The 24,947-nt window shown below is 41.4% G+C and overlaps 1 protein-coding gene across 1 annotated transcript in view; it reads right to left on the bottom strand.

Moving 5' to 3' along the window:
- Positions 1-243: 243 nt before the first annotated feature.
- Positions 244-24,947, bottom strand: part of SLC9A2 (solute carrier family 9 member A2) — a gene marked incomplete at its 5' end in the record, with an annotated part of 87,152 nt that continues 62,448 nt past the window's right edge. Inside the window, 7 exons of the mRNA XM_082672672.1 lie at positions 244-2,733; positions 3,759-3,849; positions 5,314-5,445; positions 7,679-7,775; positions 11,787-11,948; positions 19,073-19,143; positions 19,855-19,944. Coding sequence (XP_082528798.1) covers positions 2,363-2,733; positions 3,759-3,849; positions 5,314-5,445; positions 7,679-7,775; positions 11,787-11,948; positions 19,073-19,143; positions 19,855-19,944 — 1,014 coding nt within the window. The 3' untranslated portion in view covers positions 244-2,362. The remainder of the gene's footprint in view (positions 2,734-3,758; positions 3,850-5,313; positions 5,446-7,678; positions 7,776-11,786; positions 11,949-19,072; positions 19,144-19,854; positions 19,945-24,947) is intronic.

Here is a 24,947-nt window from a genome sequence, read left to right as displayed (position 1 = left end):
GAAACAAGGGAATTATTTACAAGGGCAGGGAGGTTTCTGTACTGCAGAAATTTAGATTGTTGTGACATTTAGCTAAAGGGTTTCAACTCCATACCCTCTCCTCCTGTAGTGTCTAGAAATTAATAATTTCATAAAAAGAAGTTACAGAGAAAATACTAAAGTCAAATTTCTTTTTCATCGATTTTATCATTCCACAGATAAGGAAAAATTTAAACTGATAATAAAGATAAAATGACATAAGTGTTCCTTTTTAGAAATTTACACAATGTCATCCAAGTGTTTTACCTGACTTTTAATTGGTGAAAGCTGAATTTGGTCTACGTGCTTAACAAGAAGTATCATCATAAACATTTCCATGTTTTTCTCCTTCCGTTCCAGAACGTTAGACTCCTTCTAATATTTATTAATCTAGGACACCAAGAAAAATCAGGAAATTCATTTTTAAGATAATTTTACATCTCAGCTTCCTTTTCAGATTTCATAAACTGTAACTTAGTCTTCAAACTCTCAAAAATATACATCACATCTCTTGGTGAAGCATAGTCCTATAATGAAAATTCTAAATTAAAAGTCAGTTTTAATTTATTTCCAGCAGATGAAATACATATATATTTTTTATATATAAATATTTCCATTTAAAATTAAGAATTTTGGCACAGGGTCCTAAACTTGCAGTTTTCAAATTACGTCTACACTGCTTTCCACTGATCAACCTGGGAGAGTTTGGGAAACAAATCGTGCACTTTTTGAACTTGTACCTTGTGTGTTTACCCTTCCCTCTGTCTCATGCCCAACAATCTAGCAGTATACCAAGATTTTAGAACATGAGAAAAAAAGGTAGAAGATTTACTTCACATTGGTGGAGGAAGAAGGAAGGGATAAGATTTACGGCTGAGGATTTCTAAGTACCGGATCTTTTTGTTTAATTTATTCATCTTTTTCCAGCAATTGTAGGTGGTCGCTTGTCTCCTTTGCTGTATCTCCAATGTGAACCCAAGGGACTACATGAGTGGCTTCATCTCATATCTAAACCCAGAAATTTTGAGTCTTGTTCTAGTCAAGTTTTAAAGAGGGGGTTTTTCTGGGAAGAGTGACAGGCCATTAAAATCTATCGTCTGAGAGATTCCAATATTAATCTTTAATGATTATGTTCCACTTCTTGTCTTTCTGCTGTACTTTTAAAAAGTACTCAGATGAGTAGAATTCGTTTTTAGATGAAGAATTGGAGCTACTACTTTCTTGAGGGGGGAGAGGTAAGAAATTACAGACTAGTGCAAAAAAAAGAGAACTCCCACATTCTCCAAAGTGCTTCCTGCATAAAATTCAAAACCTGAATTCTCACCAATTGGTTAAACATTGGAATATTGTTTATCCCTACTTTTATCTTTGTCTGCTTGGAGCCTCTGTCCTGGATTCAAAGTTCTAGAATGTGCTACAGAAAAGGTCTAAAGCAGGTGGCTGCAGGTGGGCGTGACAGGGGGTCTCCTGCATCCTCCTCCCAGTATTGCACAAGAGAAAACCCGGCAACCAGCTGTGCAGGCGCTGCCCTGTCATCTCCACAGCCACCACGTGAGGCCAGACTTTGTCACAAGCTGGCTCTGAGTCTGGCATAAGCTGGTGTCACCCACGCAGCCCTTCTCTTTGTACCATTTAAACACGACGGGGAGATGGAATCTAGATGTCACCCAAAACACGCGGTAGAACGAGGAACAAATTGAAAACCAGCTGACTCTCATCATTTCATAGGCGCTACAGTCTGGGAGCCAGGCCACGAGGTTCTGCCTAGATGCTCTGGCTGTTGCCATCCTCAGGGGTCTCTGCTCCGTGCCGTGCTCTTCCTTAACCAACTGGCGTCAGCTCAGGATCAGGAAACACCTCCACCCTGAGCTGATGCCCCCCATCCTCTAGGAGCTGCCCTGGATGCCATGGAAAGGTGTTCTGAGTATTTTCAGTGCCGTTCACTGAAAAACTAATTGCAGATATACATATTTTTTCATAAATAAAATCTGAGGCATATATGTATATATTAAAACTTTCACCAACAAGGGTGTGTTAAAAATTTCAAGTTCTGTCCTTCAAGTTCAATAAAGGCACACGTGGCTTTTTTTTCTTCAGGCTTGCACAGAATACAACTGCTAGCAACAGGTCCTATGAGACATGTTATGGGGCTTTTGTTTCTTTGATTTTCTGCTGCTTGGGATAAGCATTTGCCCCATGGATCAAAGGCATGGCTCTACCGCCCAAGGACAGTATTTAGGTGCATAGAGGGTTGGAAGTGGATTCCCTTGCTGTGTCAGGCTGCTGGGTAACCAGCCACAGCTGGGCAGGGCCGGTCCCCCCAGGTCTGATTTGGCCATTTCCATTAAGGCTTCTCAATCCCGAATCGACCTTTCCGGTTTCCAGGTTCTGATGCCCTTCGGACCAGCCTAGGTGGCGCCTTGGGTTGGATGCCTTCGTTCATGTGGTCGCCCCGCATGGAGCTAAAGTGGCCTTTGGAGAGGAGGGGCTGGCAGAGCACGCCTGGGGCCTGGGGGCCCCCCTCTTTGCTGTGGGCAGCTGGGGAGCTGCAGGGCTGCGCTTGCCTGGAATCAGCATCTGCCTCGTTCTTCCATTCCATTTTATAGGCCTGGGGGGCTTTCTTTGAGAACTGTTCTGGCAAGAAGCGCCTGGCTCGGGGCTGCAGGTTGAGGACGGTGGTCCCGACGTCTGGGTCTGAGTCACTGCTGTTGCCACCTGCCAGAGAGCAAAAGAAGGACAGCGTGGGCGGGCCTTTTAGGGAGAAGGTGTTACAGGCGACTGGCCAATACATTTGTGGGTCTGGCACCTGCTGTGCCCTCCCTGGGGCTCTGGGGGTCGGGCAGGGAGGCCAGAGGGCTCACCCCGACTCCAGCTGAGTCCTGGGCGCGTGCATAAGTCCCATGAGCACGCATGTCCACAAGTGTGTACTCTTGCTAATTCTGAAGAGCTTCCCATGTGCCAGCCACTGTCCTAAGCGCTTTTAAATGCATTAACCTACTGAATCCTCATAACCACCCACTTTACATATGAAGTAACCGAGGTTCAAAAGATATTAGTAAGTGGTGGAGCTGGATGTCAAACTGAGACCACCTGGCGGCAGCTGTGCGCTCACCTGCCCCGTCAGAACGGCCCCAGGGGGCTCAGTTCAGTGTCTGGCTCACGGTAAACAGATCAGTAATTAGCTGCTATTATGAAGACTCTTGTCTTGATCTAGGATGTACAATCTCATGCACAGCTTTATTTCCTTTATATTTTCATAAAATGGTCAGAACACCAATATGGCTTGCAATCTACATAAAGATTACCATCGAATGAAGAGATGTTAGCCGTCATGTCAAAGCTTTAATAATTACAGCCAGAAGTCAATTATATAGTTGCCTTTATGAAAATATATTAAAATTATTATGAACATTTAAAGTTAGAAATGTTGTAAGAGTAACAGAATTAAATTTAAACCTTTGAAGACTGACAGCTTTCTATTTACCTGTTCATCAGCCACACACAGTGACATCTGCTTTTGCTACATCGAATAGAATCAAATAACTGATTGAATTACGTATAACGTGCACAGAACGCCATTCCAAAAGAATGCAACACTAATAAAAGGTCACCAAATTATTATTATAGATTTGCAAACGACTGAACTCATTCATTGTCCTTAAAAGAGAAGGAAAAATGTTCTATTTTATAAACACTAATAAATAAGTTTAAAGTCTTTTTGCTCCAGCTGTATTCAATACCTGCATTAGAAATATTCTTTTTCTTTTGTAGCTTTTCTGGAAGCTTTGTATTTTTTGGTAAGGATAAATATCGGGAGGTTGAGGTGGAAACCTGTAAAAAAAAATAGAAAACCTTGTTTAGATGACACACATGTCATTTATTGTATGTTACGGGCTTAGAATTCTATGTCAAACCTAACCTTGGTGTTAAAAATTAAAATGTTAGCTCTAGATTCCGAAACTACTGGGTGAGGAGCTGTAGGGATGGGGAATAAATTTCCAAGTAATAGTCATTTTATTTAAAATAGGTAAAACCTCTCCTAAAATATCATGGAAATCAGTACTACTAAGGAAAACAGAAATGAAGTGGGACCCTTAGGAACAAGGTATGAAAACCACCGGCTTTTCTTAAAGAAAAGCTACAGAAACACCCACTTATAAAAGCATTGCTAAAAAAGACTTAGAACCTACATGGATAGGGAGGAAGATACATGAAAAATGTAGCATGTTTAAGTTGTATTTACTTTCACAAATCTTGAAAATGACAGAACAGAAAGTATTACTATAGCCAACGTGCTGGCACTTGTGGCATCCAAAGCCACAGTCTCTAGTTTCTTTAACTTTTAATCGATGCTGCCACATTTCACATGTAAAAAAAAATAATATTGTGCACACATAACCGTTTTGGTCTCTGACAGCTCAGTATAGAACATTATTGAGAATGAGATGCACTGCCTGCTATGTCCGATCAATCAATCAGAATATCCTTTTAAAGTGGCTTCCTTATCTATGGCAATGCCCTGGGCCAAGTCGAATGCTGAGCACACAGCATCTGAAACTCCCCTGACATGCGCACGTGCACACACACACACACGGCCTCCTAGAAGTTTCCACACATGCACGCACGGCAGCCCCCCTTCAGGCTGCACCCTCTCCCTGGAAAGGTCAAGACTCCAAATGAAGCCTGGCCCTTCCATTCAGTTTAAAACTGTACCCTGACAGGGATATCAGCTCCGTGCTTTGTGACCACCTGGAGGGGTGGGATAGGGAGGGTGGGAGGGGAGGGTGGGAGGGTGGGAGGGAGGGAGACGCAAGAGGGAAGAGATATGGGAACATATATATATGTATAACTGATTCACTTTGTTATAGAGCAGAAACTAACACACCATTGTAAAGCAATTATACCCCAATAAAGATGTTAAAAAAAAGAAAAAACTGTACCCTGTATGACCCTTCTCCATCCTCCCAATCTCCTTCCTCAGCCCTTTTAGGTTTATTTTGTCCACAGCACTTACTGCGTCTAACATAACAGATACTTTTCTTATTCTGTCCATTCCCGGTGGCCTTCTCCCCCACTAGAATGTGAATTCCACCAGGGAAAAGAGCTCTGTCATTTTGTTCACCAACGTATTCCAAGTGCCTAGACAGTGTCTGGAAGGTGATAGGTGTCCGAGCAACGTCTGGAAAGACGTGATGATGAGCTCCATCCCAGGATTCCTGTGAATCAGCCCCCCAGGGCCATCCTGGCTTTGCTGTTGGGAGCCTTCTGCGTCCCAGAGCCACAAAGCCCCCTTACCCTGTGCTCCCGATTCAAGCTGCTGTCCTTCCGAACGCTCTCCCGAAGGCTGTGCCTTCGACGGATCAGGATCTCCTTGGCTTGCCTCTCACTCGTGTCTGCAGTCAGATTGTGTCGATTGTAGGACAAAGTCTGAAATGAAAACACAAGCAACGTATTACAAAAATGATGATCACTGCCCGGAAATTCCAAAACTTTACTCCATTTCTTTGGCTTCGTACCTCTGATAGGTACTTAACAATGAATGTGCAGAGGGGAAAAACAAGAAGTATAGAAGTTAACATTCTTTCAAATTTTGAACGAATTCATGTTCTACCAAATCTCAATTTAAGGGTAACAGTGGTAGTAATTTCAAGTTGTTTGTAGAGATATATGATATGTCGGTGTCACAGAAACCCTTAGAACTGTGCTGGGCACAGAGAAGTGCTCAATTGATATTACCTACTGTTATTGGCTATGATGAAGATGGTGATGGTGGTGGTCTTGTCTAAATGTGTCAGAGCAGGAGCTGTACTTTATTCGTTTGTATCCTCTGCAGGGAATACAGTGCTTTGTTCTACTCATAGATATAGTCAATACATATATCCACACATGTATTCAATAACTATGTATTTGATTCAACCAAATAAAATCCTCTACTTAAGAAAAAAGAATTCATGTTCTAATAAGAGTCGGTGAATACTTTTTTTTCATTGAAAAGTGTGATCTTTATAAATGAGAAAATGATCGCATTCATCAAGCACCTTCGACTACCTTGAAGTACCCTGTCTATATTTACCCATCAGTAGTGGCTGGGGAAAAACACAAGTCAACTCATACCTTCCCTATTGAATAGTAATTGCTAGTACAGAAACCAACCACTTTGGGCCACTTGGTGGCGCCATGACCCTCTATTAAGTCAAGAACATTTCTTCTTTTCAAGTTGAGAAAAGCTGCTGGCTCCCTCAGTAATGATCATGTCCTGGTATTTGAAGCCATACAATTTATAAACGAGGGCTGTCCAGGGCATAATATTTTTAGTTTTACAAGCTCTAGAGAAATCCACTTCCTAAAATAAGTTGTATTTAGTAATTAAATTCATTTTCTGATAGAAATAATGTGTACTTCTTGGGAATACCCTTATCCCCAGAACTATATCAGACCTAGCAGAGATAAACAGAAGTAATGCAGAACAGCACTCAATTCCTGCCTTGAGGAACTGGCTATCTTAGTTGGGCATTGAAAGCTAACAAAATAATAACTAAATCACAAAAGGAGGTACTAGAACTGCGTGGCATGTAGGAGCTTTAAGTGCTATTATCCCATTCAAAGACAGGTCTGGGAACAACATAGAGGGCGTTGGGGAAACCTTAAAAATTGGAGAATATGGATGGACTGACAGGAAGAAGTGGGACATTCCAAGTGGAGACACAGGGGAGAGCAACACAGTCAAAGGAATGAATTCAGACCTGTCCTCCGTGGGTGTCTGGGTGGCTGAGGGAGAGGTAGAAAGGGGAACTTAAAAATAGATCCCAAAGGCTGAAAGAATAGTTAGTTTAGCCTGAAAGCCACGACTGCTTTGTCTCATTTTAAATAGGGGGATGCTGCGTTAAGAGGGGCTTGAGGAAAAGAATGGAGCAGCCGTAATGTCGGATGGAACGGGCTGGTCTGTGGGGAGGCCAGCTAAGAAGCCACGGAAATGACCCTGATGTGAGTGACTGGGACCCCTGACAACTGCTGTGTCCCTGTGCCACTTCACCTCACTGTGCCTCAGTTTCTTTATCTGTAAAATGGAGACAATAATAACACCACTTGTTAGAGGATTAAAAGAGGTAATACACGCGATGCAGAGAAATTGGGCTCAGCAAACTGTATGCACTGTTAACTGTATTATTAGCAAACTATGGGAACGAGGTGTTAAAAATGGAAATGGTTTGAAGGAAGTGACTCAGAAGATACAAGAAAGGAAGAAACGATCGCACTTTATGAACAACAAAGAAGGTTAAATACATTTTTAAAAGGCTTCTTCTAAGCAATAAAGCTATTTCATTAAAAAAAATTTTAAAGAACAATCAATTGCTTTCCTCACCATTAGATAACACACTTTTTTTTTTTTTTTTTTTTTTTAATCTCCAATCCTTTGGTAGCAGAACTCCCAGCTCCCTGGGTCTCCAGCCTAGAGCCTTGACCAAGATGTCTGGGAGGAGGGCAGTACCCTAAAAGGACAGACCCTGGGGTGGGTCTGAGGGAAGGAAGTGTCTGGTGTGGGACCTGCTGAGGGTGCATGACGGTGGGACAACAGCCACTGTAACTGGACAGCATCTAATCTGAAGGCATATTTTTAGCCAAAGGCAAATACATATTTTGCTAAGTAAATTATTCTTACTCGCTGACGGATCTGATAGAGATTTCTTGATAATATTTCTCGAATTTCATCCATTTCACCAGGTGTGAGCTTCCTTATTTTTTCTTCACGACAGTCACTGTGAAAGTTTAGAAAAAAATATTTTACTATGCAATATGTATCAAATTCATCAATTTTCTTTCTTAGAGATATAATATCATCATTTAAGAAGAAGAATCTTGGGACTTCCCTGGTGGCACAGTGGTTCAGAATCTGCCTGCCAATGCAGGGGACACAGGTTCGAGCCCTGGTCCAGGAAGATCCCATGTGCCGCAGAGAAACTAAGCCCATTGGCCACAACTACTGAGCCTGAGTTCTAGAGCTCACAAGCCATAACTGCTGAGCCCATGTGCCTAGAGCCCGTGCTGTGCAACAAGAGAAGCCACCGCAATGAGAAGCCCGTACACCACAACGAAGAGTAGCCCCTGCTCGCTGCAACTAGAGAAAGCCCACGCGCAGCAACGAAGACCCAACGCAGCCAAAAATAAAATATTAATTAATTAATTTTTTTAAAAAAGACGAAGGATCTTAAAGAATAACACTTAGGAATTATTCAATATTTTTAAATAATTCAAAAATCTAAAATATTGATTTCAGTGTCAAAATCATTCATACAAGTTTAATCATGCACAAGTTTTTTCAGGGTCTATTCATGCAATTATTTAAGGAGGAAAGACCAGAGTAGCTTGCAATACTATCACTTTATTATTTCTAATACTCCATTAATTAATATAGGATTTTTTTCCCCAACAAAAACTTTAGCTGCATTTTGCTATTATGGTCTATTCTTTTAAATACCTCCTTAGAAACATTTACAAAGACACCATTTATAATATGTATGTACATACAATTGATCCTCATTATTCAGGGATTCCGTATCTGCAAGCTCAACTACTTGCTAAAATTTATAAACACATTATCAGTACTCATCGCACTGTCCTAGTCATTCACAGACATGTGCAAAGTGGAGAAAAACTTGAGTCGCTGGGCATGCACGTTCCCAAATGAGGTGAAACTCATCTGCCCCCTTGTCTCAGCTCTCATGCTGTAAAAAAAAATGTCCTTTTCACAGCCTATTTAGTGCCATGTTTTTCACATTTTTGTGCTTTTTATGGGTGATCTTGCTGTTCTAAATGGTCCCCAAGCATAGCTCTGAAGTGCTGTCTAGTGTTCCTAAGCGCAGGAAGTTCCCAAGTTTTAACTCTACTTTTTCTGAAGGATATTTTAGCAGGATATGGAGCTCTAAGTTCAGTTACACTTTTTCAGAATTTTTGAAGCTACCAATGGTGTCCACTGGTTTTGCTGAAAAATCGGTTGCCAGGTTTTCTTTCTCTTTTGAAGAAAATAAGTCTCTTTTTCCCTCTGAGTATGTTTAAGAGGTTCTCTTTGTATTTTTTTACTTTTAGTGGTTTTACTAGCAGGTATCTCATTTGGTTCTCTCCCTATCTAATCTGCTTGGGGTTGTCACAGTTCATATCCTTTATCTATTTGGGGAAGTTCTCAGTCATTATCTCTTAAAATATTGCTTCTACCAATTTCTCTCTCATCTCTTTCTGGAACTTTTCACTATATATATATATGAAATTATCCCATATATTTCTTTTTCATCTTTTCTTCATGCTGGTTATTTCCTTCTGTCCTATCTTCCAATTAATCACTTCTCTCTTCAGCTGTGTCTAATCTGTTTTTCTACCTACCAAATGAGATCCTAAATTTAGTTACTTTATTTTTAGCTCAGATATTCCACTTAGATATTTTTTGTTTATATAGTCTCCATGAGGATGCCAAAAGTGTCAATGCCATTTTCTTTCCTTAAACATGTTATTGTTTCTATTTTAAAGTCACTGTCTGATAAATCAATTATCTGAATCCCCTTTGTGCCTATTATTACTCTATGTTTTGTTGATCTTTTCCTCAATATTTTCAGTCACATTTCCTTGTCTACTCATATGCTTGGTTATTTTGGATTGAGTGCTAGACATTATATATAAAAAAAATCATGAAGATAGTTTAACGCTCTTTACAATAGTATTTCCTCCAGAGAAGATTTAAATGTACTTCCCTTGAGCAGCTGAGATAGAGGCAATCTCAGTCTCTGATGATTTAAACAATCACGAATTGAGATAATTCTAGGCTGGACTTCTTTCCTTTGAGGGTTAAGGTGTAGGATTTTGAAGGAAAACCTAGAGCTGAGTACATACAAATTCTCCTCCTTCTTCGTAGGTTCTGAATTCCCATTTTATTCTCTAAGACCAATTAGTCTGTCAAAACCTCTGTTTTAGCTTTTTAGAGTCTCAGATACATTCTCTGTATTCCAGAGAGAAAATGGCAACAAATACCAGTTCTATCCTCTTGAACTTCCCACTTTTTTGACTCTTGACCAAGAAATTCCTCACTGTAAGGGTACTCTCCAGCTTTCAAGCAGATATTTAAAATATACTTTGGACGAAACATACTTTGTCCTTTTACCTCTAGTTTTCTCAGAAGGTAGTTGGTCTGGCCCTCGGTTCATTATTGCCAGAAATATGACTCCCTATTGCCTTCCTTTTTTGCTTCTATCTTCCTCTAAAGAAAACATTTCAGGAGAGGTGGAATGGTCAATATGGCAATCATTTACCCAGCTATGTAGCTATCCATTAATTTTGTTACCTACTTTCCCTAACCCTAAACGTTTGCCTTTACTGGCTTCTACCACTGGCTTCAAAATGAACTGTGAACAGAGGTAAAAGTGAGATTTCCTTCTTCTATGACCACAAAGGCAATGGCTCCCTTTTGAGAAGCTGGATAGTTGAATTATTGCTTGCTGCAAGCACAAAAGGAACAGTGCATAAGAAAGATCGTAAATTGTAAAGCTAGAGTAAACTGTAGGATCAAGTCTAGCCCCATTTTCTACTTGAAGAAACTCAGCATCAGGGAAACAGATGGACCAGCTTAAGGTCACACAGTGAGTAACTTGCAGAGCTGGGACTATAAAGCAGTCATTCTGCTCAAGCACCACCATTTCCAATTCAGAATAACGCCTTTATGTCTGAGCCATCCTGACCACTACCTTCTTTTTATTCTGGGTTGTGTAAACTACCACAGTTTTTATAGGGGACTATAGTCCTAGTAAAAATCACAGTTTATAAGGTCGGGTGTGATTTGGAGCTTCCTCTCTCATTTCAACCGTCCCATAGATAGCATTTTGATTTAGGTGACATTTAGCTTAAAGGAGCTTCATTCAGGCTCATCGGTGAAAGAAGAAATCAGCGGAACCCGTAATCTGTCATTTTTGTGTAGAGGAGGAATGATGCTTACATGATAAACTCGTTTGCTAATCTGCTAACAGTATTTACTGTCCTGCTATGGATTTGCTGTAAGAGTCTGCTGTAAGACTTTTAAGTCTCTACATTCTGGGTCTTCATTTCCTCATTTTTAAAATTAGGGAGACAGACTAGGTCAATGCATCTCAATCCTGGATGCATATTAGAAACTTCCATACGCTTATTATATACTTATAAATAAACCTATACCTGGGCCTCAACCCCAGAGATCCTGATTGTATCGGTCTGGGCGGGGGTGGGGGCAGGCATACGTATTGTTTAAATGCTCCTACAGTTTTTCTAATGTACAGCCTGGGTTGAGAACCACTGCACGAGATGATCACTGATGATCTTTCCAAGACTTAAACTATGACTCTGCAAATAATCCATGAGGAAATAGCTTTGTAATTACATGCATATTTATAATTGCAAATTATAACACACCTTAAAATATTCCATTTCAAAATGCTTGCTAAAGAGGCTTTACTTTCAGAACACACTGAATTGCCCAAAGCAAATATCATAAAGGCATAATCATCCTAAACATGACAAAGTACTTTCTGACTGGTCCACTCTGCAATAACACAACATGGTGTGATGTGACATGACAGAACATAACATAATGGACACACTTCCAGGCTTTCACGTTTTAACCAGGATCTTGTGCTGCTGTGAGGTCTTAAGGAATCATGTTAGGAAATAAGTCAAATTTGCTGTTATTACCGGTTTCACAAAACTATAAAGACATACTTAGTAATACTAACTTTCATTTGCAAAACAGGACTTACTTCAGAGATGCAAAAGAAGGGACAGTACTTATCATTCCCGTCTCTGCCATCTCAATGGCATGTTTTATTTCAAGCTTTTTATATAAAGACACAATGCTTGACTTGGGTTGGTTCTCCCGAATCAAAAGCCTTCGCAGGTACTTGTCATCAAACTTCTTAAACCTAGAAATAAAGAAAAGCAAAGCTTTGATTAATTAACGTGCCACAGATTAAGAAGAAAAACCTGGTTTTACCAATAAAATCATTTCCACTACTCCCAGGGGAGAAATTTAATAGCAGTGTTTAGTTAGTCTGATCATTATATTTATTTTTATATGTGCATACCTGAATATATATGGATATGTAGAGCACATATTAGTATATTTCTGTATATAGCCACAACATACATGTATCTAATATTCACTAATTATAGATTAAAATGCAGATATTTCTACATTTCCTATGTCTCTGCTTCCCCCTTCAGCAAAATTATTCAAAAATGTTGTTAATACTCCCTTTCTCCAATTGCTCTCCTCTGATTCTCTCTTGAACATTCACAGATCAGGCTTTTGCCTCTAACTGTCCATTGAAGCTACTCATACTGAGGTCATCAGTGACCCCCACGAAATAAACCCAATGGTCAACTGCTAGTCCTTCCTGACCTGTCCTGCTTAAAACAGTATCTTCCAGGACACCACACTCCCCTGGGTTCCCTCCTACTGCTTTCACAGCCTCTTGTGTTGGTTCTTTTCCTTTCTCTCCTCTTATGTCGGAGTGGGTGCAGTCCTGGTCCCCTTCTCCACCTCCACTCACTCTCCTGTCTTGTCCAGCCTCGTGGATTTTTTTTTTTTTTTTTTTTTTTTTGCGGTACGTGGGCCTCTCACTGTCATGGCCTCTCCCATTGCGGAGCACAGGCTCCGGACGCGCAGGCTCAGCGGCCATGGCTCACGGGCCCAGCCGCTCCGCGGCATGTGGGATCTTCCCGGACTGGGGCACGAACCCGCGTCCCCTGCATCGGCAGGCGGACTGTCAACCACTGCGCCACCAGGGAAGCCCCCTCGTGGATTTTAATAGCATCTCTATACCCAAAATTCCCAAATTTGTGTCTGCAACTCCAGCCTCTCTCCCAAACCCCAGAAATGAGTGTCCAGCTCCCTGCTCAGCGTCTCCACTTGGACATCTCATAGGCGTCTCAAACCTGGCGTGCTCAGAAGGATCTTCTCCCAAGTCCTCCCCATCTCAGCTAGTGACAACTCCACCAGGTAAAAAACCCTGATGTCACCTTTGATTCTCCTGCTTCTCCCCTATTCCATGTTATGGCCTGAACTGTGTCCCCTTAAAAATTCATATGTTACAGTCCTAGTTCCCAGGACCTCAGAATGTGACTGTATTTCGATTAAGTTAAAATGAGGTCATTAGTGGGCCCGAATCTAATGTGACTGGTGTGTGTATTATAAGAGGAAATTCGAACACAGACACGTACAGGGGTAAGACCATGTGAAGAAGCAGTAAAAAGAAAGACACTACAAGTCCAGGAAGGAGACCTGGAGCAGAGCCTTCCCTCACAGCCTTAGAAGGAACCAAATCTACTGACACTTTGCTCTTGGACGTCTAGCCCACAGAACTATGAGAAAATAAATTTCTACTTAAACCACCACCGTGTGGTACTTTGTCATAAGCAGCTCTAGCAAAGTAATACCCCACATCCATTCTATCAACAATTTCTGTTGGTTCCACCATTAAAATACACACAACAATCGAACCATTTCTCACCATTTCTCCTGCCATCACCCTGGTCCCAGCATTATCATCTCTCAATGGGTTCCTGCAACAGGGACCCAGTTGGTCTCCGTGCTTCCACCACCGTGCTCCTATGGTCTATTCTCAACACAAGCCAGAGTGATCCTGTTAAAATGTAAGTCAAACCACGCAACTCCTGACTTGAGTAAAAGTACAATGACCTGGAGGCCCTGCACCATTTGGACCTGCCCCTCTCAGCGCTGTGCTGCTCTAACTCAGGTCCAGCCTCTCTGAGGTCATTCCTGTCCTGGAAATGTGCCAGCTCTGCTACTGCCTCCAGGCCCCTATACTTACTATTCCTTCTACTAAGAACACTCTTCCCCGCACACTTGCAGGGCTCGTTCACAGACCTTCTTTAAGTCTTTCCTTGAAAGTCGTTTTCTCAAAAGAGCCTTTCCTATCCATCCCATTAGAATTGCATTCCCAGAACTCCCTATTCTACTTCCCAGACATATTTTTCTCCATAGCACTCATCACTTTCTAACAGGCTATATAATGTACTCATTTATTTTATTTTCTGTCTCCTAGCACTAGAGTGATCCATATGGGCAGTTTTTTGTTTTGTTTGTTTGTTTTCCTGTCTCACCAGTGCCTAGAACAGTGCCAGGTGCACCGTAAGCACGTGCCTACGTGGATCATCTGGTCCCAATTCCTCCCTGGATCCACACCCTGTAACATATCAAGTTACTTGGCAATGTCCTTCCACCGTGGCCGAGGTGCCCTGCTCTGTCCAGCTTCCTGCCACTGAGCTGAATAACGTCACCTGCTTTGGTCAATGGGCTATTAGCAGACACAATGATGAGACCAGAGGCTATTAATGGGCTTGTTCATTGAAGCTCACTTCTTGTGCTGCCACATCGCCATGAGAAGGATGTGTACGTAGAGTGACTCCTTAGCCGCAGGACAAAGGTGGATGTCGCACGAAGCAGAATTAAGTCACCCCACCTACACCAGAAAAGGCCAGCCGGGATCAGCTGATGACTGGCCAACCCTCTGAAGCAGGAGCAAGACCAGGCCAGATCAGCCAAGCCCAGCCCAGATCAACTGACTCTCAGCCTCCTGACTCAAGTACTTTAATAACAAGTGACTGTTCCTTTGAGCAGCTGAGTATTGGGTTGGTTTGTTACATAACTGTTATGCCAATATTCAAGTGAATCAGCATGCAGTTAAGTATCTGTTGAGAAAAAAATTAATGTATCAGAGTGATCCCCATAAGCCCAAAGAGGTTTACAGGCACACCTGTGCTATGAAAGGAAGCAATGTTAACCCACATCCTTGGTGCTAGCCCTTTGTTCCAAATACCGGAGGGCTAAGAATAATTACAGATTCATCCTGAAAGGGCTTTGCTACTGACTGGCCACTGCATGAAACACTGGGTCTACTTTTTTCTAAGTTTATTTTGAATCTCATGTGAAGCTCATTGAACCAGGACACCTGGCAACAACACAACATCTTTTTAAACTTTTATTATTATTATTATCATTAGTATTATTGTTTTAGCTTTTCACTAGAGATCCACAAAAGGAAGAATAAACATTAAAGACAATGACATCTGATCTATGTAGTGTAGGAATTGTGCACTTTTTTTTTTAATTTACTTATTTAATTTATTTATCCTTGGCTGCCTTGGGTCTTCGTTGCTGTGCACGGGCTTTTCTCTAGTTGCGGCGAGCGGGGTCTACTCTTCACTGTGGTGCGCGGGCTTCTCATTGTGGTGGCTTCTCTTGTTGCGGAGTCTGGGCTCTAAGCGCACAGGCTTCAGTAGTTGTGGCTCGCGGGCTCTAGAGCGCGGGCTCGGTAGTCGTGGCGCGTGGGCTTCGTTGCTCCGCGGCATGTGGGATCTTCCCAGACCAGAGCTCGAACCCGTGTCCTCTGCATTGGCAGGCGGATTCTTAACCAGTGCGCCACCAGGGAAGCCCCTACACTTTCTTCCTTTGCTTCATTTCCATACCTTTCATGTGTGCCAAGCTACACACAGGTGACTTATTTCATTATCATTAGACAACTTTTGCCAAATGTGAGAAACTTCCCTACTGCATGACCCTTTCATTTCGTTCTCAAAGGATCAAATGACTCAAGAATTCTCTGGCAGGACCATTAAAAATCCACAATAGGGCTTCCCTGATGGAGCAGTGGTTGAGAGTCCGCCTGCCAATGCAGGGGACACGGGTTCGAGCCCTGGTCTCGGAAGATCCCACATGCCGCGGAGCAACTGGGCCCATGAGCCACAACTACTGAGCCTGCGCATCTGGAGCCTGTGCTCCGCAACAGGAGAGGCCGCGACAGTGAGAGGCCTGCGCACCGTGATGAAGAGTGGCCCCTGCTCGCCGCAACCAGAGAAAGCCCTCGCACAGAAACCAGGACCCAATGCAGCCAAATAAATAAATAAAATGAATTTATTTTTTTTAAAAAATCCACAATAAAAGGATTTCAGAGGAAAGGGAAAGATACCCAACACACCTAAATCAATCACTTGTTTTTTATGCCATTTTTAGTAACATCAACAGTTACGTACAGACCAGAAATGAGATCTGAGAACTGATTTTAAAAATGGCCTGTACCAGCACCAAATCCCTCCATAGTAACTTCTCTTCTCTACTTGCCACATACAGTGTGATTGACAATCCAGGAAATTATTTGAAATTTACCTCGAAAACTTCATGCATGGAAATATGGAAGGGTCTATAAAATTATTGAATAAAGTACATACACTGCAGAGAAAAATGTTAGGCATGTAACAATATTACCTTTCAGACATTTAGTATTGGGTTGGCCAAAAGGTTCGTTTGGGTATTTCCATATGGAAAAACACAAACTTTTTGGCCAACCCAGTATTCATAGTCCAATTAGCCTGGTGCCTATAGGTGTCTGCCTGGAACAGACTTACATACAAAGTGTCTCTGCCGGGAACACAGGATGGAGCCGGACTTTCTCTGACATTCAGTCCTTCACCTGAGTCCCAGACCAAACCACACGATCACAGCATTCACCTCTTCCATCACCTACCACTGCCCCAGGGCCTGGGGACCTGATTCTTACACCACGTCTCGGTTTCCCCCTGTAGAGGTAGAAGGAGTGGGATAAATCCTTAGTCCAATCTTCCCTCAGGAAAAGAACAAACTGTTCTGGGTTACCATGCTCACTTACCACTTCAGGAAAGGACTGACAGGATGCGAGAGAAAGAAAAGCAGTTGGGTTGAAAGGGAGACGGAAGATGGATAAAGGCTTGTCTGTGAAAACAACGGAGAACAAGAGGCAGAAAAGCCTGTATCACAGGCTTGGCGGAGACAAGGAAGGTCCCAGGGACGTAAAACAGGGTAACATTGAAAGTTATGAGGCAGAGAGCTAGGGTTCTCTGCTCTACCTCCTGCCTCCCAGAAAGTGAATACTGCCCAAGATAAACGGCCTTTTGTTTCATACTTTTACAATGGAGAATTTAGTTTGCTTTATTTTATTACCATGTGCCCCCATCTGGCTAACTGGGTACTCTGTCCATACATACAAAATATTTTTCCTTCAGTTATGAAGTCAGGCTAGATCCAAGGGGCCTTTCTACATTAGTAAACAATGTGGTCAGGCTTGTAAAGGTTGTGCCATCACTTATAGTCTCTGCAACTCATTACTTACCAATGTCTCACACACACACACACACACACACACACACACACACACACACACACACACACCTGTTTCCTGTGTGACTGTTTTGTTGCCTTTATTATATTGCAAAATTTTAAAGGCTCAAGTCTATGGCTTGCACTTTTCATGTGCTCCAGTATCATGTCAGAACATGTGAGCAAACAGTAAGCCCTCAAAAATGCACTTATGTTTAATTACATGAATTGGTAGGTTGGTCAACTTCAGCAGTGGGGAAGATCTGTTAGCAAGTTAGAAAAGAAAAAACAAGAGGGTGATAAGGACCACCAGGTACCCTTTGGAGCCTGTCCATCTCTCTTCAGGCACCAGCTGAAATGCACGCCTTCAGAAGGCTTTCCCAGCCAGTGATGTGCCGGTGAATGTTAACAAATTACTTTCTGAGAAAAAAAAAGAGGCCCTGATCTGTAGCATTTGTCAGTCACCTGGCACACTCTCACCATGGCTGATTCAAGCCACCAAGGCAGATGGCACTGAACTTAGATCAGGGAGGAGATACATACAGTCAGCTCCCACCAGCCCATGCGAGCTGGCTCCTCCGGCATCCCACTGGCCCTAACCCTGCTGTCTGAATCCATCCTTACTTCTTGATCCCATAAGTCTGTATTTCAGAATATATTAAAGTGTGCACCTAATTCTGCCTAGCCTGTCTACCTCTTGTATTTCAACTATGAGATCCTTGAAGAGAGGCACTGAATCTTAATTATCATACATATATACACATATGTAAATAGAGAGAGAGAGAGAAACACATCTATGTAACTGTACATAATCTTCCAGAGAAGTGCAGCTTTAAAAATATTTGTCATTTTGGCAAGTCTATGTATCTCCTCAGGTGCTCTGGAGTTCTGCATTTGACAAAGCCCTTCAACATATATGGGAGAGCAAATAGTAATGAAGCCCCCAGTTTTTAACCAAACAGACTGCATTCCTCAGCCGCCCATATAATTAGTCCGGGTCATACAAGGCCAGGCCATGCGATTCAACTGGAAGAATTGTGTGGAATTTCTTCTGATAACTTTGGTTAGGAGGAAGCTAGTACATATTCTTTGTCTCTTCATTGACTTTATTCCTGGAAAGTGTACACAATGGCTAATGCTGCAGCAGCCGTTTTGGTTTAAGAGGCAACCTTGAAAATGGAGGTTCTTGGTGGAATCAACTAGATGGAAGGGTTCTGGAACCCTGAGTAATCTGTGGAGTGTAGCTCATCTATTAAAGGTACACTGCTGGGCTTCCCTGGTGGCGCAGTGGTGGAGAGTCCGCCTGCCGATGCAGGGGACGCGGGTTCGTGCCCCGGTCCGGGAAGATCCCGTATGCCGCGGAGCGGCTGGGCCCGTGAGCCATGGCCGCTGAGCCTGCGCGTCCGGAGCCTGTGCTCCGCAACGGGAGAGGCCACGACAGTGAGAGGCCCGCGTACCGCAAAAAAAAAAAAGGTACATTGCCTATCTGATATTTACATAAGAGAGAAATAAGCTTCTATCTTGTTAAAGCTACTATTGTTCCAGGTCTCTATTACAGCTAAACTTTACCTTAAAGGACATACTATGGCACAACAGGAAAGATTTGAAACTCTGAAAAATAACACAAGTCAATATGCCCTGCTTCCTGTGGAGCCTTACTTGCTCCCTGTACTGTCCCAGGCACTTACAAATTGGTTGAACCATGTTTTTAGTTTTTCCACCACCTCAAGGCCATACCATTTTTCTTTTTAATATACAGACCATGGCTTGCACTGAGTAAGTGTTTAATAAATATTTGTTGAATTGATTTTCCTGTTCAAAAAAAAAAAAAATGTCCTGCTTCCAGACTGATTCAGAGCCACGTAATAAAATAATGGCAAAAGGCCTTCTTACTTGTCTCTCCAAAAGTTGTGACCCCAGTGTCCACAAACATCTTCAATCCCGGTCTTCACGTGATCAAAAAACTAAAACAGAAAAAGCAGGCTGATTAATTTTACCTCAAATCAGTCATTTCCATTTCTATTCATAAAAATTAGGAATTTCTATTTACAGAAATTCTAATTCTTATTTCTACTTATAGTTGTAAATATTTTATCTATAGAAAGTCTAATTATAGAAATTTCTCTTAATATCAAGCTTAAACTTCAAGGACCCTGACAGTTTTTGCTTTTTGTTTATTTGAATAAACAATAAAACAACAATTCATCTTCGAACAAGTTGATGAGATGTTTGTCATATCAATCTTAGGCAATTCATAGATTATTTTTCTTATCATGTATATGTATGGCTGAGTCGCTTTGCTGTGCACCTGAAACTATCACAACGTTAATCGCACATACTACAATATAAAATAAAAAGTTAAAAACAAATAAAACAGCCTGTTCATAATTTTGGAAAATATGAAATATGGTAATAATTTTCCAGTAGAAACATTTCAGGTTGAAGGAAGTGATACTCCTGTATTCCTGAAGGAGTATAGCCTCCTTGGGGCTGTGTTCATTCTACCCCCAATTCACGCCCTTCTCCATCCACCCTCTACCCTACCCCACCCCCCTCACCCTCTGCCAGTTACCTCTTCAGGAAATGAGCAACATGGTGTCAAGCAGTCTGACTTAATCCAATAATTTTCCCTTTGACCATTTAAATTGTTACACTATGGTTACATTAACACCTACCCGACAATGGATTTCCTCACTGACAGCTTGCTGTTTCTTATTGGACCTCTTAACATCAAGGAACTCCACCAGCGGTCGGATAGTTATTCCCTGCACAGAAAAACAAGGAGGAGAAGGGAAACTTCTTGTCAAATTCAAGAATAACTTCTATTCTCCTAAACTTTGATAACTGACAAAAGATACCCTGCCCCCAAGACTTAACACAGCATATGTAACATTTTGTTACTTTTCTTCTTCCTCTCTAACAGCTGGCATATTTTCAGAGGGCCATGTCCCCAAACCTGCTACTAGAAGCAAAACAGTGGACAGAATGCAAGGAATTGAAAACGTAATTGTATGTAATTCTAAGAAATAGAAAAAGAGAGTAATTCTAAAAAATAATAAAGTATTATCCAGTTCAGAGGAATCACCTACTTGTATTATTCATAGAAAACATCTCAATGATTCATTCACTAATCTATTAAACAATTTTAATTGAGCGTTCAGGGCGTACATGTCGGCGGCTCGGGCATTTGGGACACAGGGATGGACAGTTAAGGACCTCAGCTTAAGGACTTCATAGTCTTATGAGGAGAAGGATATGCACAAAACCAGTTACAAAGTAGGCACAGGAGGAATGAGAGAGATACACAGGGAATGGGTCAAGGAAGGCTCTGCAGAAAGGGAACCCTGGATCAGAGTCTTACAAGTTGTTGGAAGCAGAACCTAGCAGAGACCTAACAGGAGCATAGGACCAGCCGTGAGAAAGGACCAGTGTGGGTTTGGGCATGTTCACAGGGCACTTGGGAAATGGAGAGAAACATAAGCTATTTAGTAAGCCAGGAAGAGAAAAAAATCCTTAATATAATAAAAAATATCTGCCAGAAATCTCTAGTGAACATCTGACTTAATAATGAAACATTAAAAGCATTTCCGTTAGAAGTAGGAAAAACACAAGGATACTCCCGACCTGCTGTTCCACAATGCTTGTCCTGGTCAATGAAATAGGAAGAGACAGAGGGGAAAGCATAGATACTGAAAATAGAGTGACAAGGGTTTTGTTGCTCAAGAATGACCTAGTTTTTGTCCTAAAAAATCGACAACAATCTTTTTTCATTTAAAAGTAACAAGAAAGTTTAGTAAAGTGACTAAACATAAAAAGAACATACACAAATCCATCCCATATACTAATTTAAAAAAAAAAACAGAATAAACACCTACAAAATAGCAAGGAAACACACATGTATAGTGAGAGATAGAACGGGAGAGAATATATTTAATACTAGTTTATACTACTATATTATATATTATACTATATGGATACTATATATATATATACACACACACATACTTTCATACTCTCTACAGAAGTACATAATACAGTATATAATCCTATCATGAAATGCACAGAAAGCCTTTACAAAGAGAACTGTAAAATGTAATTAAAGGATATTAAAAAGATTTCAGTTTGAAAAACCACACAAAGTTCCTTGCTGGGATTAGTTAACAGTATTATGATGGTAATTTTACCTCAATCTATGTGCAATACAATTTCGATAACATATTCCAAAGGATTTTTAAGAAACGTGAATATTTAGAAGTTGAGAAAATGTTCAAAATTAATCTGGAAGAGTAAATGGAACCAGAAAAATTTAGAGAAAGGAGAACGATGGGGAACTAACAGATCCCAAAACAAACTATCGCTATTATGTTTAAAATTATGTGATACGGGCACTAAAACAGGCCAAGGGAGGAGGGGGTGACAATGCGGGGTCCAGGAAGATCCCCGAGTCTCTTGCCTGGCTGGCCGATGGCTGCCACCGCTCGGCAGCAAGAATTCATGACCAGGAGGGATTACTGGACTTACGGGGAGGGGTGGATATGTTGAGAGATGCTCCCTGACACGACTGGTTCCTCGCTCACCTCTCTGCATGTCTTTAAGTCTTTAAGAATGTTTCTGGTAACGTAAACTGTGACACACACACATTTTGTAAAGGAGGTCATTAATTTTGTTCCATCAGTCCAGCTTTGGGCGTTTTTCAGCTTCACTTTCACTTTCTAAAACATGAATGATTTTGAGCAAGTTTGGCGTGACGCACCTTGTGTTCTACTTGTAGTTCAGTCTGCCACTTTGAAATAACATAGGAGGTAATAACCATTTTCCAATCAACACATATTCTGTCATTTTTAACTTATGTAAATGAAAATAGGTGTCAACATGTGGTTTACAGGGATGGGTGATTTCACTTTCAGATTCCATGAAGCCTCTAGGTTAATAATAGCTCCAGGAAAAAAAAACCCAACAAAGTCAGTGCTATTTATAAAATGACACAATGTGTTCTGAGGATACTAAGTGTTGTTTCACATGCTTTTCTCTACCAGATATTCATTCAGTTAATAATAAGCGAGTGCCTTATATTTGTAAATATAGGACATAAAGGTAAAGATTGGACACGGGGCCTGCCCCAGTCACTAAGCTGATTTCTTCCACTAGACGGATAACCTAGAATAAATAAAACAAAACTGATCTACTACAGGAAGCAAGTGTGGCTCAGCGCCCAGGTCAAGTCAAGTTTCTAAAACTACAACATAATTAAGTTTATAATTAATAAAAGTATGGATGAGATGCAATGACACTTCTCATTTAAAAATACATATTTGTACAGATGAACCTATTTGCTGGGCAGGAACAGAGACACAGACATAGAGAATGGACGTGTAGACACGGTGGGGCGGGAGGGAAGGAGGGGCGGGATGAATTGGGAGATTAGGATTGACAATATATACACTATCATGTGTACAATAACTAGCTAGTGGGAACCTGCTGTACGGCACAGGGAGCTCAGCTCGGTGCTCTGTGATGACCTAGGTGGGTGGGATGGGGGGAGGGAGGTCCAAGAGGGAGGGGTATATGTATACATATAGCTGATTCACTTCATCGTACAGCAGAAACTAACACAACACTGTAAAGCCACCATACTCTGATAAAAAATTAATTAAATTAAACCCCAAAAAGAAGTATTTGTTTAAACAGTGTCTTTTTAATAGTCCCCATTCTCTCTTAGAATTATTTGCAGTTGTCATGCTGTGCTCAAATGGAATTATTTGATAGGTTCTGCCTTACTTTCTCTCCCTCTCTTTGTTCGTTCCTTCCTCAATCCATCTATTTTGGAGGGAGGGGACATGGCATCTGAATGTCATATTAAGTTCCCCAAGCTGGATGTTATATTCTAAGAGCCTGGGTCTCTGGTTGGGGGACACAGTAAAAAAAAAAAAAAAAAAAGGAATACCTTTGAAAATGCACCTTATTTTACCACGTTGCAGAATTCCTCATTTTGGTCACCTGGGGAGCAGCCTGACAAGGCTTAGAAAAACAGCTTGTTACCATCCATGTGGGTGAAAAAATAAAGAAACCCCTTCGTTTTCCATCAAACCAATGAAAAACGTATTTGCAAAGCACAGGTTAAATTTTCACCCATTCATGTGGCTTTAGCGCAATAAACACAACACCCCAGAGTCAGGCCTGGCAGAGGGGAACTGCTACACAGCAGCCCGGGGAGAATGGCAGCGAGGTAAGCTTTATTTTTTCCCTCCGCCATCCATCTCTGCTTTCTGCCCACCCTCACCCTTCTGCTCCCAGTAAAGTGAGAAAGTAAAAGGCACTGCTGCCTGATTGAAGAGGGAGCATCTCTGGGTCTGTTCTTTTGGAAGAAAACGATTTCTTTCGTTTTTGTTTTTTCGCAATTAAATTTTGCAAAAAACAAAGCGGGGGTGAGGGCAGGGGGTGGGGAACGCCTTTATATTTCTTTGCTGATTTAACAGGCAGGCAATTTCCAGAAAGACTTGAAGAAACTGTTTTCATTCATTAAAAAATATTACTGTCATGGCTATGCTATCCCATATAAGGCTTTTTCACATTCCAAACTTGACCACAGAGATCGTAAATCTGGTTGTACACACAGTGTTTATTTTAGAATGGGGTAAATGGGATGAGAACCATAAAAGTATTCAAGGAGGAGCTTGCTAACTTGCAAGTGGGGTGAAATGCAGACTCGTCAGCTTCGGACAATGACTTAACAGCAGATTACAACACTAATCCAATGATGGAGGCAAAAAGAGACTCCGCCCTTGGAATTCCAGTCAACCGTGCTCCTTGATGGACTTCTCCTTAACTGCTCAATGAATTTCCAGAACTGTGACGATCTGCCCTATAATTACAGGGACTAACTGAATAATAATTATTGGGCTCTGAAATACATTGAAAGGAATTAAGTTTTTCTTTCTCCTATTATCATTTTACTTCATGTTATAATGCAAACAGAGCAAATCATCAGGTTAAAACCTTGCATCAGGTATCGTGTTTACATACATATTTCCTCTCTACTGCCTGGGAGGGAGGTACCACGATTCAGACCTTAGAGCAAAGCAAACTGAGGCTCACAGATCCTATGAAGAGCTGGGCCAGAACACTAGCCCAGAACGGCCTACTCCAATGTCTGTGCTTTCTACTGCTGGATTCTACCCTGCCTCAATCTTGAATATCATTTTAAAACAAGAGAGACAGCTTATATTTTCTATATCATTACCAATCTTATTTATATGAAAACGAACGTACACGTCCAAGGAATCAGAATCGTTTACTCATTCACTATTCTCCAAGCAAGACTGTTTTCCGGGAAGATTTTAATGGCTTCATCAAGAGGCTACTTTCTCTAATTATCAACGTGATTCAAGGAACGTTAAAATTCTTATTATAAATCTTAGTATCAAACAATAAGCCACGCGTCACAGGAAATTCTGCTTTAGAAGATGGTGCTAACTCTAGAGTATCAGGCTGGAAGTATTAAAATACTTCCTACAAGAAATACTAAAATAAGAGGGAAAGGCATTTTAATGTTTAATGATAGGTCCATCAACATAAAAGTTGTCATTTGGAGAAGAATGCATCGGTATTCATCAGAAGGCAAAATTGTATGCATGGATGATAATTAGTTGTTTCTACTATGTTTGGAACCCACTAAGTCTCTCCTCCCAGGCTCCTTTCCCTGAGTCCCCTAAAAATGGATGTATTCTGGAAAAAAGAACCTTTCTGAAGGCAGCGTGTGTGTATTTGT

Source organism: Grampus griseus, assembly GCF_964374135.1.
Source record: "Grampus griseus genome assembly, chromosome: 15".
NCBI classification, from domain to species: domain Eukaryota; kingdom Metazoa; phylum Chordata; class Mammalia; order Artiodactyla; family Delphinidae; genus Grampus; species Grampus griseus.
Note: the sequence above shows the minus strand (reverse complement) of the source record. Positions and strands in the feature narration are given on the sequence as shown.